The sequence below is a fragment of the Myotis nattereri genome (assembly GCF_964212035.1).
Source record: "Myotis nattereri genome assembly, chromosome: 2".
Lineage (NCBI taxonomy): Eukaryota > Metazoa > Chordata > Mammalia > Chiroptera > Vespertilionidae > Myotis > Myotis nattereri.
In genome coordinates this window covers 120,052,220-120,065,042 of record NC_138076.1, presented here as the reverse complement: position 1 = coordinate 120,065,042, position 12,823 = coordinate 120,052,220, and the positions used below count along the sequence as shown (strand labels likewise).

At 48.2% G+C, this 12,823-nt stretch overlaps 1 protein-coding gene across 8 annotated transcripts in view; it reads right to left on the bottom strand.

Moving 5' to 3' along the window:
- Nucleotides 1-6,856: 6,856 nt before the first annotated feature.
- Nucleotides 6,857-12,823, bottom strand: part of DCP1B (decapping mRNA 1B) — a gene marked incomplete at its 5' end in the record, with an annotated part of 59,505 nt that continues 53,538 nt past the window's right edge. For all 8 annotated transcript variants that reach the window (XM_081083635.1, XM_081083637.1, XM_081083641.1 and 5 more), the window contains one exon: nt 6,857-11,025. In XM_081083635.1, the coding sequence (XP_080939761.1) occupies nt 10,945-11,025 (81 nt within the window). In that variant the 3' untranslated portion in view covers nt 6,857-10,944. The remainder of the gene's footprint in view (nt 11,026-12,823) is intronic.

The window sequence follows — 12,823 nt, the reverse complement described above, 5'->3', positions numbered from 1 at the left end:
ATGTTTGGGTTCTTTGGCTAGAAAACCTCAGCCACTGGTCAGTGGGTCTTGGTATCTGAGCAGGAACATGTCTCATGGGAGTCACTTAGGCCACCAGTGACAGACACTGATTATCCTAGGAGGACCCTTGATTTGTGGAATTTCAGTAACATAGTAGTTTGGGTTGAATTGTGTCCTCCAAAAATTCAAATGTGAAGTCCTAACCCCAGTACCTCAGAATGTGACCTTATTTGGAATTCTAGTGTCATGGCAGATGTAATTAGTTAAGGTGAGGCCATCCTGGATTAGGGTGGACCCTGATCCAATACTACTGGTGTTTTTATGAAAGGGGGAAATTTAGACAGACACACACATGGGGAGAGCACCATGTGAAGATGAAGAGAGATCTCGGAGTGATGCTTCTACACGTAAAGGAACTGAAGGTTAGCAACAAACCACCAGAAGATAAGCAAGGGTCACAGAACGGCCTCTTCCTTGGGGTCAGAAGGAACCAACCCTGCTGACACCTTGACTTCTGGCCTTCACAACTGTGGGACAATCCTTTTCCGTGGTGTAAGCCCCCAGTGCATGGTGCTTTGTTACGGCAGCTCCAGGAACCTGACACAGTAGTCTAGCAGGCACTGAGGTACCTGCCTTCCTGGTCCCGGCCTTCCCCTGTGAGACTCTACCAACTTAACAGGAGAAAAAATAAAGGATTATTTCTCCACAGCATGGAAGATGACTTGAGCTGAAGTGTGTGGAACATTCAGGAATGGGATTTTGGAAGAGGGGAGGACAGGGTGAGGTGTATGAGGTGGACATCCACTGGGCACTGCTGGTTGGGATTAAACTGCTGGGAACAAGGCTTGGGGATGCCTCAGCGATGCAGTCATCAATGGGGCTGGCAGGACTTTGTTGAAGGATGCAACAGGCCACTGGAAATGGGCTGGTGTGTGTGCATGTGCGTGTGCGCATGGGTGTGTGTATGTTTGTATGCATCTGTTTGCATAGGTATGTGTGCATGTGTGCGCGCATCAGTATGTGCATGCATGTGTGCATACACACATGTGTATGTCCATACGTGTGCGTGCACATGCACGTGCCTACACGTGTGCACATGTGTGGGTGGGTGTGTTCTGGAGACTGAGAAGTCACAGAAAAAACAGGAGAGGCCCCCAGCAGGAGAAACTGGTCCTTTAAAGAATCCTTCAAACTCTTCTTTCCTTCCTTCCCTCTTGGGCTTGCTGTGAACCTTCCTTAATTAATGCCTGTAAAAGGCTTCAGATGCTGGAAGAAACACAGCAGCTTTATAAATACACACAGACTTCTAAAGGCTGACGAAAGCCTGAGTCCCCTGGGGAGAGCTGTGCTGTGCTGGGGGCAGGGGCCACTGCACCCAGAGGAGAGGCCGCAGTGCAGAGCCAGGGCCACGAACTCGGGCAGGTCAGAACTGCTCTCTGGGCCTGTGTCTTCATCAGGGAATGAAAGGGTTGGATTGGCATCCCACAAAATCCTTCTAATGCTCACGTTTTATAACCAGTGCCTCCGGCCAAGGTCACAGGGGGTCTCAAGCTGCACACCAAAGGGCACCCGAGAGAAGCAGGCCTGGCCCACTCTACCGGCTGATGGAGGACCAGCACTGTTCTCCAAGGGAGGCTTAGAAACGGTCTGTAACTTGCAGGGCCTCAGAAGGAGTCAATAGCAGAGCCAAAATGGGGCTGCAAGGCTGTCCCACCATACTTAAAGCATCCCTGTCCTGGCCATGGAGGAGCCGTCTCCAGGTGGTAGTGGAGGCAAAGAATGTGTTGGTCAGTTTATACTCAGGCCCAAAGGCCACCTTTGGCAGTAACCTCCCCTGAACTTACATCTTAATCAAAAGGGAAGGACCTAGAAGGAGAAAGAGGCCTGGGAGTTGAGGCTGGAAGAAACCACATTTTGTTCAAACCCTTCATTTGATAGAGGAAGCTATGGCTCTGAGCTTTTTACGTGACCTGGCTTTAGTCACATACAGCAAATTAATGACAGAGCTGGCCCAGAACTCGCCTTCCAACTTCAGGGGTAGCTGTTTGTTTGCAGTCTGACTTCTTTTAGGCTTAGTCTAAGGCGATGCTAGCCGAATGGCAGAACCAGTGGTTCCTCAGGACTGGATGTTGGCAGGGTATGCATGGTGACACATACCATTGGTCCCCGTTTGCCCAGAATGCTCCAGGTTTATGCTCACCATCTGCTGTCCTTATTAATAGTTTATTCTCAGAAGTAACCTAATGTAGGTGGGCCATCCTATGGATGACAGTTGGGGGCACTAAAGGAGAAAGAGGGCTTGAACCACCAGAATCCTAGGCTGTGCGAACTGGAAGGACCTTTGCCCACTGCAAAATCCCTTGCGCAGGCTGCAGGCCCAGCTGAGGTCGCGCAGTGGGGCTGCATCCTCCACTCTTCCCTAGTGGAGTGGGTCTGATGGAAAAAGGACAGTGCCCAGCATCTGATTATAGAGAGGTCCCCACCTTCCCCCAAATCAGGGCAGTCCCACGGGACCAACAGTTGTTGCAGGCTCTCGTGCATGGAACGGCGCCAGCGGTGCCTGGTTCACAGGTGGCAGGATCTGGAACTGCAAAAACTCATATGCGAGGCAGGATTCTTTGTTGTCAAATCTTATTTTATAAAGACAGAAGCTGACGTCCAGAGAGGGGGGAAGAAGAAGTCATGTAGCAGGTTAATAGCAAACTGTAAACTAGAACCCAGGTCTCCTGAGCCTTACCCTGCCCTCCACAGGAGGCTGCCTGAGTGCCCTGTTGGCTGACATTACTGAGTTTGGTCTAGGGAAGACAGATGCTTCTTTTTTTAAAAAAAAATATTTTTATTGATTTCAGAGAAGAGTGAGAGAATGAGAGAAACATCAATGATGAGAGAAAATAATCGATTGGCTGACTCCTGCACGCCCCCAACCTGGGCATGTGCCCTGACCAGGAATTGAACCATGACATCCTGGTTCAACCTCTGAGCCACACCAGCTGGGGCAAGAGATGTTTCTGACAAGTCACGGACATTCACACCCAGTCTGGTATTTCACTGCAGGACAGAGTCCCTCATCCTGTAAGGGTCTGTTATTCATGGATTTTCTGTCAACCCACAGCTTCTTAGTCCCTGGGCACACTTAGTCAACTACTATGTACACAGAAGGGAATAAAACTTTAGAGACACATAACCCTGGAAAGTGCTATGGTCAGAACGTACAGAAGCATAAAACAGAATTCTGGACAGATTTATGACAGAGCCATAAATGGCAATACAGGGAAGCTGAGCCATACACCCCTTGAGGCTGATGGGAGTGAAGAATAAGCTCCTCCCATGCATGTTTGATAGGCCACTGTCCAACAGACAATACCACTACACAGAACAGATGGTCATTCTTATCTAAGGTGCCAGTTTCCATGTGGGCATGATAACCACAAACAAAATAATTTTTCACCCTGATACTCACTTGGTTGAGGAAAGAGACAGGAGGTGGTGGGATTAGAATCCAGATCTCTTTGACTCTAAGAACATGTGGTTGATAAGGAGCTCACAGCAACCTCCATGTTGGAACTGCCATCTTGGTTTTTGGAGCTCCTAAATGGATATGTAGACTCTAGCTGTGCTGAGAAAAGTCATAATGGGTGTTACATATCAGCCAGGTGGTAGGAAATGGGAAAACGTCTCTGGGAGGAGCTGGGGCCTCCTTTCCCTAGGGCCTAGGCGATGTCTTCCACAGCCGTGTGTGGATCCAGCTGGATGGGACTTGCAGCCTCCATCATGGGACCCCAGCAAACATCTAGTCTCCTAGGCTGATGGCCTTCTTGTGGCTCAGCATCATGAAGGGCGACCACTTCCACCTCCACCCAAGTGTCTGTTTCAAGGCCGGCCAACCTCTGTGGCATGTTCTACAACTTTCACTGATATTTAGTGCCTTTCATCTTCATCGCCAGACTTGTAGGGAATTCTGATTTTGGCTTACAACTGTAGGGTCTCCCATCTTTTCTCTTGCCTATTTGGAACATTCTTTTTTTTCTAAAATATATTTTATTGATTTTTCACAGAGAGGAAGAAAGAGGGATAGAGAGAAACATCGATGAGAGAGGAACACCGATCAGCTGCCTCCTGCACACCTCCTACTGGGGATGTGCCCGCAACCAAGGCACATGCCCTTAGCCGGAATCAAACCTGGGACTCTTGAGTCCGCAGGCCGACGCTCTATCCACTGAGCCAAACCGGTTAGGGTGGAACATTCTTTGCTTCTTTCCTACTGTGCCCTTAGTTAATTGTCCAAGAAACCCGGCTGCATAGCTTGTGTGGTGCTAGCTGGCTCGGAGCCACAGTGTCCGTCTGCACTGCCCAGCCCCTGGAAAAGCTACTGCTGGTGCTCTGCTTTCAACCTCCTGCCCTGGTGTTTTAAGACCATCATCTGCACACACAGTTTTTATTTGTGTATTTTTCTTAGGGCTCTGAGCTGTTGGAAGCCATTACTCACAATCCAATTTGGTGGAAATCTACCTGGATACTCAAGGTTGAGATAAATTTACCAACTATTTGTAAGCGCCTCCCTCACGCTCCTATTTGTAAGATGGAGGGAGATGGAGAGCAATTGAAACCTAAAAATCAAGTATTCAGCAAAACATTGGTGAGACCCACCTGTCTGTGCAGCCAAGCAACTTTATTTGATGAAGTGATGCCACATCCTGCTGGCTGCAAGTGGTAGATGTAACCTTAAAGAGGGCTCGGCATGCCGAAGCCTGGGAAGCAAGCTGCTTTCCCTGAACAACGAGGAGGCACATGTCTAAATAGAGCAGGCACTATGAAAAAAAAAAGGCATCTCTCTGGCTAGGAGGCGCGAGCAGCTGATTTGTCCATAGAATCTGGAGACATCACTCCTAACACTGCACCCTCCACCCCAGCCCAGCCCAACCCAGCCCTGCCAGACAAGGAACTCTCTCTGCAGTTCAGTTCCGAGCTCCTCTCCTTCCTGTGTCTGCACTGGCATATGAGGTGAAGCCTGGTGTCAGAGGCCTGGTCTTTGATTGACACTTCCCATCTTTAGCATGACACACCCAGGGACATAAGCCTTCACATGTGTTGACTGTGGGTTTTCTCTTTAACACTCAAGAGAACTAAAGAAGGCTAGTGTTATTCGACAGTTGAAGTTTCTTTAGGAGGAAAGGCACTTTCTTCTCTGATTTGCACCTGCTCATTCAAGAGCAAGAAAGCGGAGTCCTGCCTGTCTGAGAGAGTGTTGGGCTAATAGTGTTTGGGGGAAGAGTAAAGTTACCAGATGCAAACAACGTGTGCCTTCCTGGGAGGGCCTCGCCTGGGAATGTGCTGCCCTGGCCCGCCTTCTGAACAAGCTGGAAGAGCCATTTGTGGGGATCAGCAGTGGTGGGTCTGCACACCAGGAACTTCTTGAAGATGCTAAAAAAGTATTTTCTCACTCTGCAATTACACCATGCCCGGCATTCTAAGTGGGGAGACTGAGCAACATGTGTCTTTTCAGACCATTCAGGGACCATAAATTCTACCAAACAGCACCGCCTTTTCTGGCTTTGCAATTAAAATGGCACTTTACCCATAAATGCAGGGCAGTAACAATAATACTATCTTGGGCTAAACCGGCACCTTTGTCTTAGAGTTCATGGCACTTCCTTTGGAAGGAAGGGATAAGCGTGACTGCTTTCCTTTTAGTGACAAAGAAATGAAGGGGAGAAGAGGCTATAGCACAGTGACCGCAGACACACGAGTCAGTATCAGGCTGCACACAGGCCACGGTAGCTGGCAAGGCAGGGCAGCCCAGCAGCTGCGGGCCTCATCCCAGCGTCAGAGGCCTGGGCACAGCAGACAAGGCGGGGGAGCAGGCAGGAGCTCACACTCAGAGGCACAGTAGGAGGAGACAGGTTCCATATGGAGCTCCTACTTAATCCTCCTAAGGACCCTGTGAGTGGGTGTGGCTTTCATTCTACACATGAAAAAACAGTCCCAAAAGTTCACCTTTCCAGGAACCGAAGGGCAAGTTTGTCTGACAAAAGCTATGTGTCCTTGCCAAACCAGTTTGGCTCAGTGGATAGAGTGTCGGCCTGTGGACTGAAAGGTCCCAGGTTCGATTCCGGTCAAAGGCATGTACCTTGGTTGCGGGCACATCCCCAGTAGGGGGTGTGCAGGAGGCAGCTGGTCGATGTTTCTCTCTCATCGATGTTTCTAACTCTCTATCCCTCTCCCTTCCTCTCTGTAAAAAATCAATAAAATACATTAAAAAAAAAAAAAAAGCTATGTGTCCGGCCCCCACCCCAGCAGAACTTCTGTAACTTCACAAGGCTGAAATCCACTTCGCGGACAAGGCTGCCTTTAGCAACAGAGCCTCAGGGCTCCATCTGAAATTCAATTAGCTTAAAACTGCTGCCAGGAGCCACTGACACCTAAGGGCGGGGTCCATGATGGTCTCAGACTTTGGGGTGGCAGTAGGAAAAAGAAGTTACTTTATATATGAAGTCTAATTTTGGGTGCCTTAGCTAACCTTAATCCATTTCTTGTACTCGCTATAGAAAGCTCCTGTACAAAGAAGCTCTCATCTGCTTCACCATATATAGAATAAGCACCCATCACCAAGCGTCCTTTAAGAGGTGACTTAGTCTTTGGTTCGAATGAATTGGGTCTATCACTTTTACAGTGTATCACTTCAATAAAGGATGAGAATTTCTTATTTTCAGAATGTACGGCTGTGTTATTGACCTACAAAGGCCTGAGTGAGGCCTGCGGTGTGGTTGGACTGTGCTGGGCTGGGGTTCATGTCTTTATACGTCACATGCACCTTTCTCATTAGCTGCTGCAATTGATTTTTTTTTAATTTAATACTGAGGTAAAAAAATATTTCATGTAGTTAGCCATTTGCTACCCCAAATATACTAGAAACATTTACAAAGGGATTCGTTTCTCCTTAGCGAGAAGCAACTCTCAACATGTAATAAAGATCAAAGAGATTTTTTTTTTAAAAAAGGTTGGCCAGCAGTTAAGTATATCACTGACTTTGTTCCAGGTTTACTGTATGTATTGCTGAAGTGAGCAGTCATTGATTTAATCTCTCTTCTTGCTTGCCCCAGTCTTCATATAAGAATATTAAGATACTAGAGGCCTAGTTCACGAAATTCGTGCACTGGGGGCTGGGGTGGGGGGGAGTCCCTCAGCCTGGCCTGCACCCTCTCGCAGTCCGGGACCCCTCAGGGGGCGTCCGTCTGTCTGCTTAGGCCCATTCCCCTGTTCCAAGCCGACAGTTGGAAATCCCTCTCACAGTTCGGGACCCCTCGCTCTTTACCGCCCGCCTGCTCGCCGCTCCTTAACACTCAGCTCGCTGCTCCTCTCCACGGAGGCAGGAGAGGCTCCCATCACCGCCGCTGCACTCGCCAGCCATGAGCCCTATCTTTCTGTGTAGTTGTCTGTGGGCCAACTGCTCTCTTCCTTCTCATTTAGGGCAAGCAGCATCTGAGGGCAGAGCGTGCTGTTGTGGAATGCAGAGGGCTACCCGGAGCTGAGGGGAGTGGTCAGGCCCTTGGGGTAAGAGGTGGACACAGAGGACGCTATCTCACCCAATTGTGGGGCAGGCTGGCTGGCCTTCATCGGCCTGACCCCACCCAGGGTGGGGTCGAGCAGGGTGTCTGCCTCTCCATTCTCCATCCTTCTATCTGTGACACCTGTACTCTTGCCAGGCCTCCCCCAGAGTGAGTTCAGCTCAATCCCTGAATGTAAAAGGACACGGTGGGTGGGGGGACTCCACTCCAGTGCCCCCTGATTCCTAGCAATAGGACCTGGTCTCAGGATGGTGGCCACAGCTGCAGAACATAGATCTGTTTCAAGAAAAGTTAAAGGTGGCAGTTTATTCACATTGTGGCAAAGACACCTTCAAAAGTAACATAAGTGGGTAAAGTCAGGGCCAAACCAGGCCATTTCCTCATCCGATCTCTCTGAGGCACGTGGACAGAACCAAGTCTCAGCTCTTCGCAGGACACTTCCAGGGTTTTTTTAAGCCTAAAGGATAGTAGTCTGTCTCCATTCTTTTCTTTGGGATTTTGTCATCGTTGGATAAAAGGATACATACATTGGGGCAATCCTCTCGAAGTACAATATTCCAGTTGCACCCATGTGACGACAACAGTGCCCCGCAGAGGGAGGGAGCCGACAGATGGGGAGCAGGGAATTCTGAAAACCAAAGCAAAGGTTCAGAACACGGAAGAAGTCCTTGGTGTTCTGCTGAGAAACTTGGACTCCTTCCTCTGCGATCACACAACTGTCACACGCCAGGCAGTCACTCAGAAATATCTTGGCATCGGCCAACTTACGGAATTCTCCCTTCTCTCCGTTCTCCGAGCCGGACTCCAGACGTTGACTGCGGCATTCTCTTGGTCATTGTTTTGTGTGTTTTTTTTCCCCCAAACATTACCAAGTTTATATGAATATAACATACAAAGATGCAGCCTCCTTTGTAGGAACAGGGAAGGAAGGGGTGGTTAAGTAAGGCACACGGAGCTGCAGCAAGCACCAGCTGTGGGGAGGGCCAAGGGGGAGAGGAGGCTGGTACTGGGGCCGAGGCCCTAGAGCCGTTGCTGGAGAAGTAGGGATCCCCTGAGTGCCACGTTCTGAACTGAACTAATTGGTCAAGCTGAGGCAGAGGTGGGGAGCCATATCAGCCATCTTTGGAGCTGTTTACCCTTTCCCACCCCAGCTCAGTTGTAAAACCCCAGAGCCCTGGATTCCAAAGGCCCCATCCAGAGCAGAGGCCCTGGAAGGGGGTGAGAAGAAGTGAGTAGGGTAAGTTTGAAAGCCGATATGCCTGTGTGCGGAGGGATGGCGGAGACAGTGGTGAGAGGTAGCAGGGGAAGGGCTCTCATACATACCCTTCTGTGGGGGCCACAGGTGAAGGCGGCCAGGGAAGTAGGGTAGGGATGGGGCACCATGGCCCCAGCCCCTTAGGCATCCCTATCTGTCCTCTGCAGTGTCCATGGAGGAAGGGGCTTCCTTTGAGGAGGGGCCAGGCCAGGCCAGGTGAGCATCTTGAGTTCTGGCTGAGGTGATGGTCCTTACCCTGCGATGCCTTCTAACTGGTGATGGACCCCGGCCTGACTCCCACCGCTGCCACCACTGTGACCCAGGCCTGACTCCTGCCAGTGCCACCACCGCCACTGTCGCCACTGCCGCCGCCAGGACCCAGGCCTGACTCCACTGCCGAGACCCAGATGTTCAGTCGTCTGTCCAGTCGTGACAGCCCTAGGCTATTATTAGTATAGATTATATAAGCAATTATCAATCCAAAGTATTTTGTTAGAATGTCACATGGGTTTTTCACTGTATTAGAGGTTGTAGGAGAAATCAAAGAGACAAAAGAAACCGTCCCATCCCAAACTGTAGGATGACAGTAGACTCCTCCACCTTGAGTATGGCACATAACAGGTTTCAGTAAGAGTCATTGCCTTGCCTGGCCGGTGTGGCTCAGTGCTTGAGTGTTGACCCATGAACCAAGAGCTCATGGTTTGATTCCCTGTCAGGGCACATTCCCATGTTGTGGGCTAGATCCCCAGTAGGGGGCATGCAGGAGGCAGCTGATGCAATCAATGATTCTCATCATTGATGTTTCTATCCCTCTCTCCCTCTCCCTTCCTCTCTCTGAAGTCAATAAAAACATTTCTTTCTTTTTTCTTTCTTTCTTTTTTTTTTTAAAGAGTCACTGCCTTTCCGCCCACCTCTCCTCCTCAGAAGTACCATCCTGCGGAAGTGGGGAGGTGGTCTTGCGATAAACCCTTTGCTTGATGGCCTGAGTAAAGGTCTAAAGCCAGAGCCCCAGTCTCAGCACCTACCTTCCCCATGCCTCCTTTTATGACCTACAAGATGAGAATAGAACCTGCCCTCTGCGCAGTCATCCAGAGATGTTTTTATGATCCAGAATAAGAAGGGTTATAGAACAGCCAAGTTTTATTGGTTACTATTACTCAGCAGGGAGTAATTCCCAGGCCTACTCTTTTGGGCCTGAAAAACCTGGCAAGGGCTCTTCTGACTTTACCCAAGACTGAGCTCAACTCTGAGCATAAAGATCAGTCTGCTACATAGCTTGAAGAGTCCTTATCATTATGCCCTGAACCATCCACTAGCTATCCTTAGAGGCTAAGACAAAGCTTTAAAATCCTCTATGATCTTCTTCTCAGCATGATTTTCTAAAAATTATAAAATGTTCATCTTGAAACATAGGTAGGCATACTCTGCTGGTTGGGTCCAAAAGAAATAGCATGAGCTGGGATAAATGAGATGTTACTAGAAACCTGGGCTGTTTGTGGACTCCTAGAGAACAACAGTCCTCTAGAAAACAGCTATAATATCTTTAGGAATAATTTCCCTTTAAAGGCCCAGGGAAAACATGCCAATTGGACTTTTACAGAAGAAAGGTTTATTTTGTTTGGTACAAGCAAACCAGCATTACTTCCAAAGGCTGGATAAGAGCTGTGCAGGTCAGTCCGCGGGGTGACACTGCCACCTTGTGGTGGGCACACACTGCAGCACGCGGAGCTCAGCAATGGGAACATCACACATTCTCTCTGTTCACAGTATATAGCCAGAACTATTAAAAAAGAAACCACGTTTCCAGAACAGCCCACCCTATGGAGAGGCTAATTCTTCTAGAAATGGCCCATAGTAAGAAAAGAAATAATTAAGCTTGGCATTTACTGTGTGATATGAGCTAAGCACTCTTTCTATCCACTCAGTTCTTAGTGCCAGGTGTACTGAAGCATGTATTTTTTATTTTTTTTTAAAGCTTGACTGAAAAAAGTCGGAAACATTTTACTTCATATTACACATACTTTTTTTTTTATAAAAAGGCAGAAACATTTAGGGTAACAACACTTAACAGGAAAAAACCTTGAGCTAGAGGACCTTGAGAATCAGTTCTTAAATGCTTTGCTTTCACATAGTTTTTTTCATGGTTGCTTGTGTCATGTTGAAGAGATAAGCTTCGTAGATTATATTTAAGAAGTTGTCGTCATTCTGGAAAACAAAACCAAAAGACCCAAAGGAATGTGATTGGGGCAGGAACAAAAGGCTTCCCCTGTCTTGGAGCCGGCCTGGCCCTTTGAGCCCAGGATGCTCATCTCTCCCTGTCTGTCTGACAGCTGGCGGTTTAAACTGCACATGTGAATGGTAAGCGGGGCTGAAGCCAGGCCAGTTGAGTCCTCTGTTGTTTTTCAATGGCCAGCATGTCACATACAGCACAGACGGGCTGCCCAGCTATGTGTGTATGGAACAGGGCTCACTCATGAGAAGCCTGGGTTTGTCGATCCCCAACAGATGGCTGGATAGGAAGGACTTGATCCAAGTCAGTGGTTCTCGATGTTTGGTTAGGAGACTGCTAGCGAATACTTTGTTTTTGGCATTAGTTAAGACTTTACTTGCAATGTGCATCCTTGGTATATCAAAGCCGGTATAATTCTCCATCATCTATGGAAAGTTTCTGGCCTTGGCAAGCGGACAGCAGTTAGACCAGCAGTCTCTGGGCTCTTCTGCCTGGCTACGGGCTGATGGAGAATCAGTGGCTTTGTTTTTAATGATGGAGACTTCTGCTTCCCACCCAAATCCTTTAAAGCTTTAGCAATTCACCCACATTGCACATTCCCTCTTGGCACCCACGCACAGAGTTAGCATTATTCTCACGCAATGAAGGAGAGCTACATATCTCTGTTTTTCTTACAAAGTGACCACAAAGGCCCTACTGTGTCCTACCAACAGGCAAACACTGAAAACAAACTGCTTAGTGACTTCTAACAGTTCACCAGGAAAGTATGTCTAAACGTGGAAAAAGTATGATGCACGCAGAGAGTGGGGGAAATAGCGCTCAACATTGTACAGGGACTGCTCTAGGCTTTCAGTTTGGGCCCTGCACAGAGATCTTTGGAACAATGTGATTAAATGGAATGAGCCAGAAGAAATATGAAACTTTAACATTTAAATATGTTCACTTTATTGTTCTCAGATGTTCTAAGTCTGTATGAACTTATCATAAATGGCTTTAAAAGGTGGAAACTGTTGGCATCCTGATATTCGTGACCTAGTAAAGCATGATCATTTGTTGCCCCTCTTTAACAGATAGTCTTCCACTTTCCAGCCCAATTCCTTCCATTCTCTCTAAAATACGTCACCTTAAAAAAATGTTTTTACTAATAGAGACCATTTTCTTCTTAAGATGAGACAGTTGCAAAAGTGCTAGCCTGCTCTCTAAAAGCCATCGAAAAGCCTGCTCTCTAAGCCAAATATCACAAAAGTTTTCTTAAGACTGTCTATCAAAAAAGTACCTAAAGATGTTAGCTGAGGTGTGTGAAGTCTGGGAAAAGCATCCTGCTTTTCAAGGCCTGCCACTTATTTGTGGATGTGCTTTGCTGGGCAGACAGCCCAGAGGCTGAGTTACTACCGTGGCCCCCACTGCGGGCAGCAGGAAGGAGCGCTCTGGAGCCAGACTGGGGTTGGAGCCCAGCTCTGCTATTTACTAGCTGTGTGACCTCAGTTTCCTTGTCTCTAAAATGGAAAAATGGTAGTGTTGCTGTATAAGGACTCAATGACTTAAGTAACGCATTATAACAGTGCCTGACACAGCTCTGTGTGTTAGCTGTTATTATCTCATAGAGACAAAACTCATGGCTGCCAAAGAAGTCTCGTCACTCTATCCTGTCCTAATTAGCAGGCTTCAAAATTATTTGTAAAACAGCCCTAGTATCACAGCCATTACTTGCTCCCCTACCTGCCGGCTCCTTGCTCTACAGTCTGCTTGAGCTCTCCACTAAACACCAGCGAC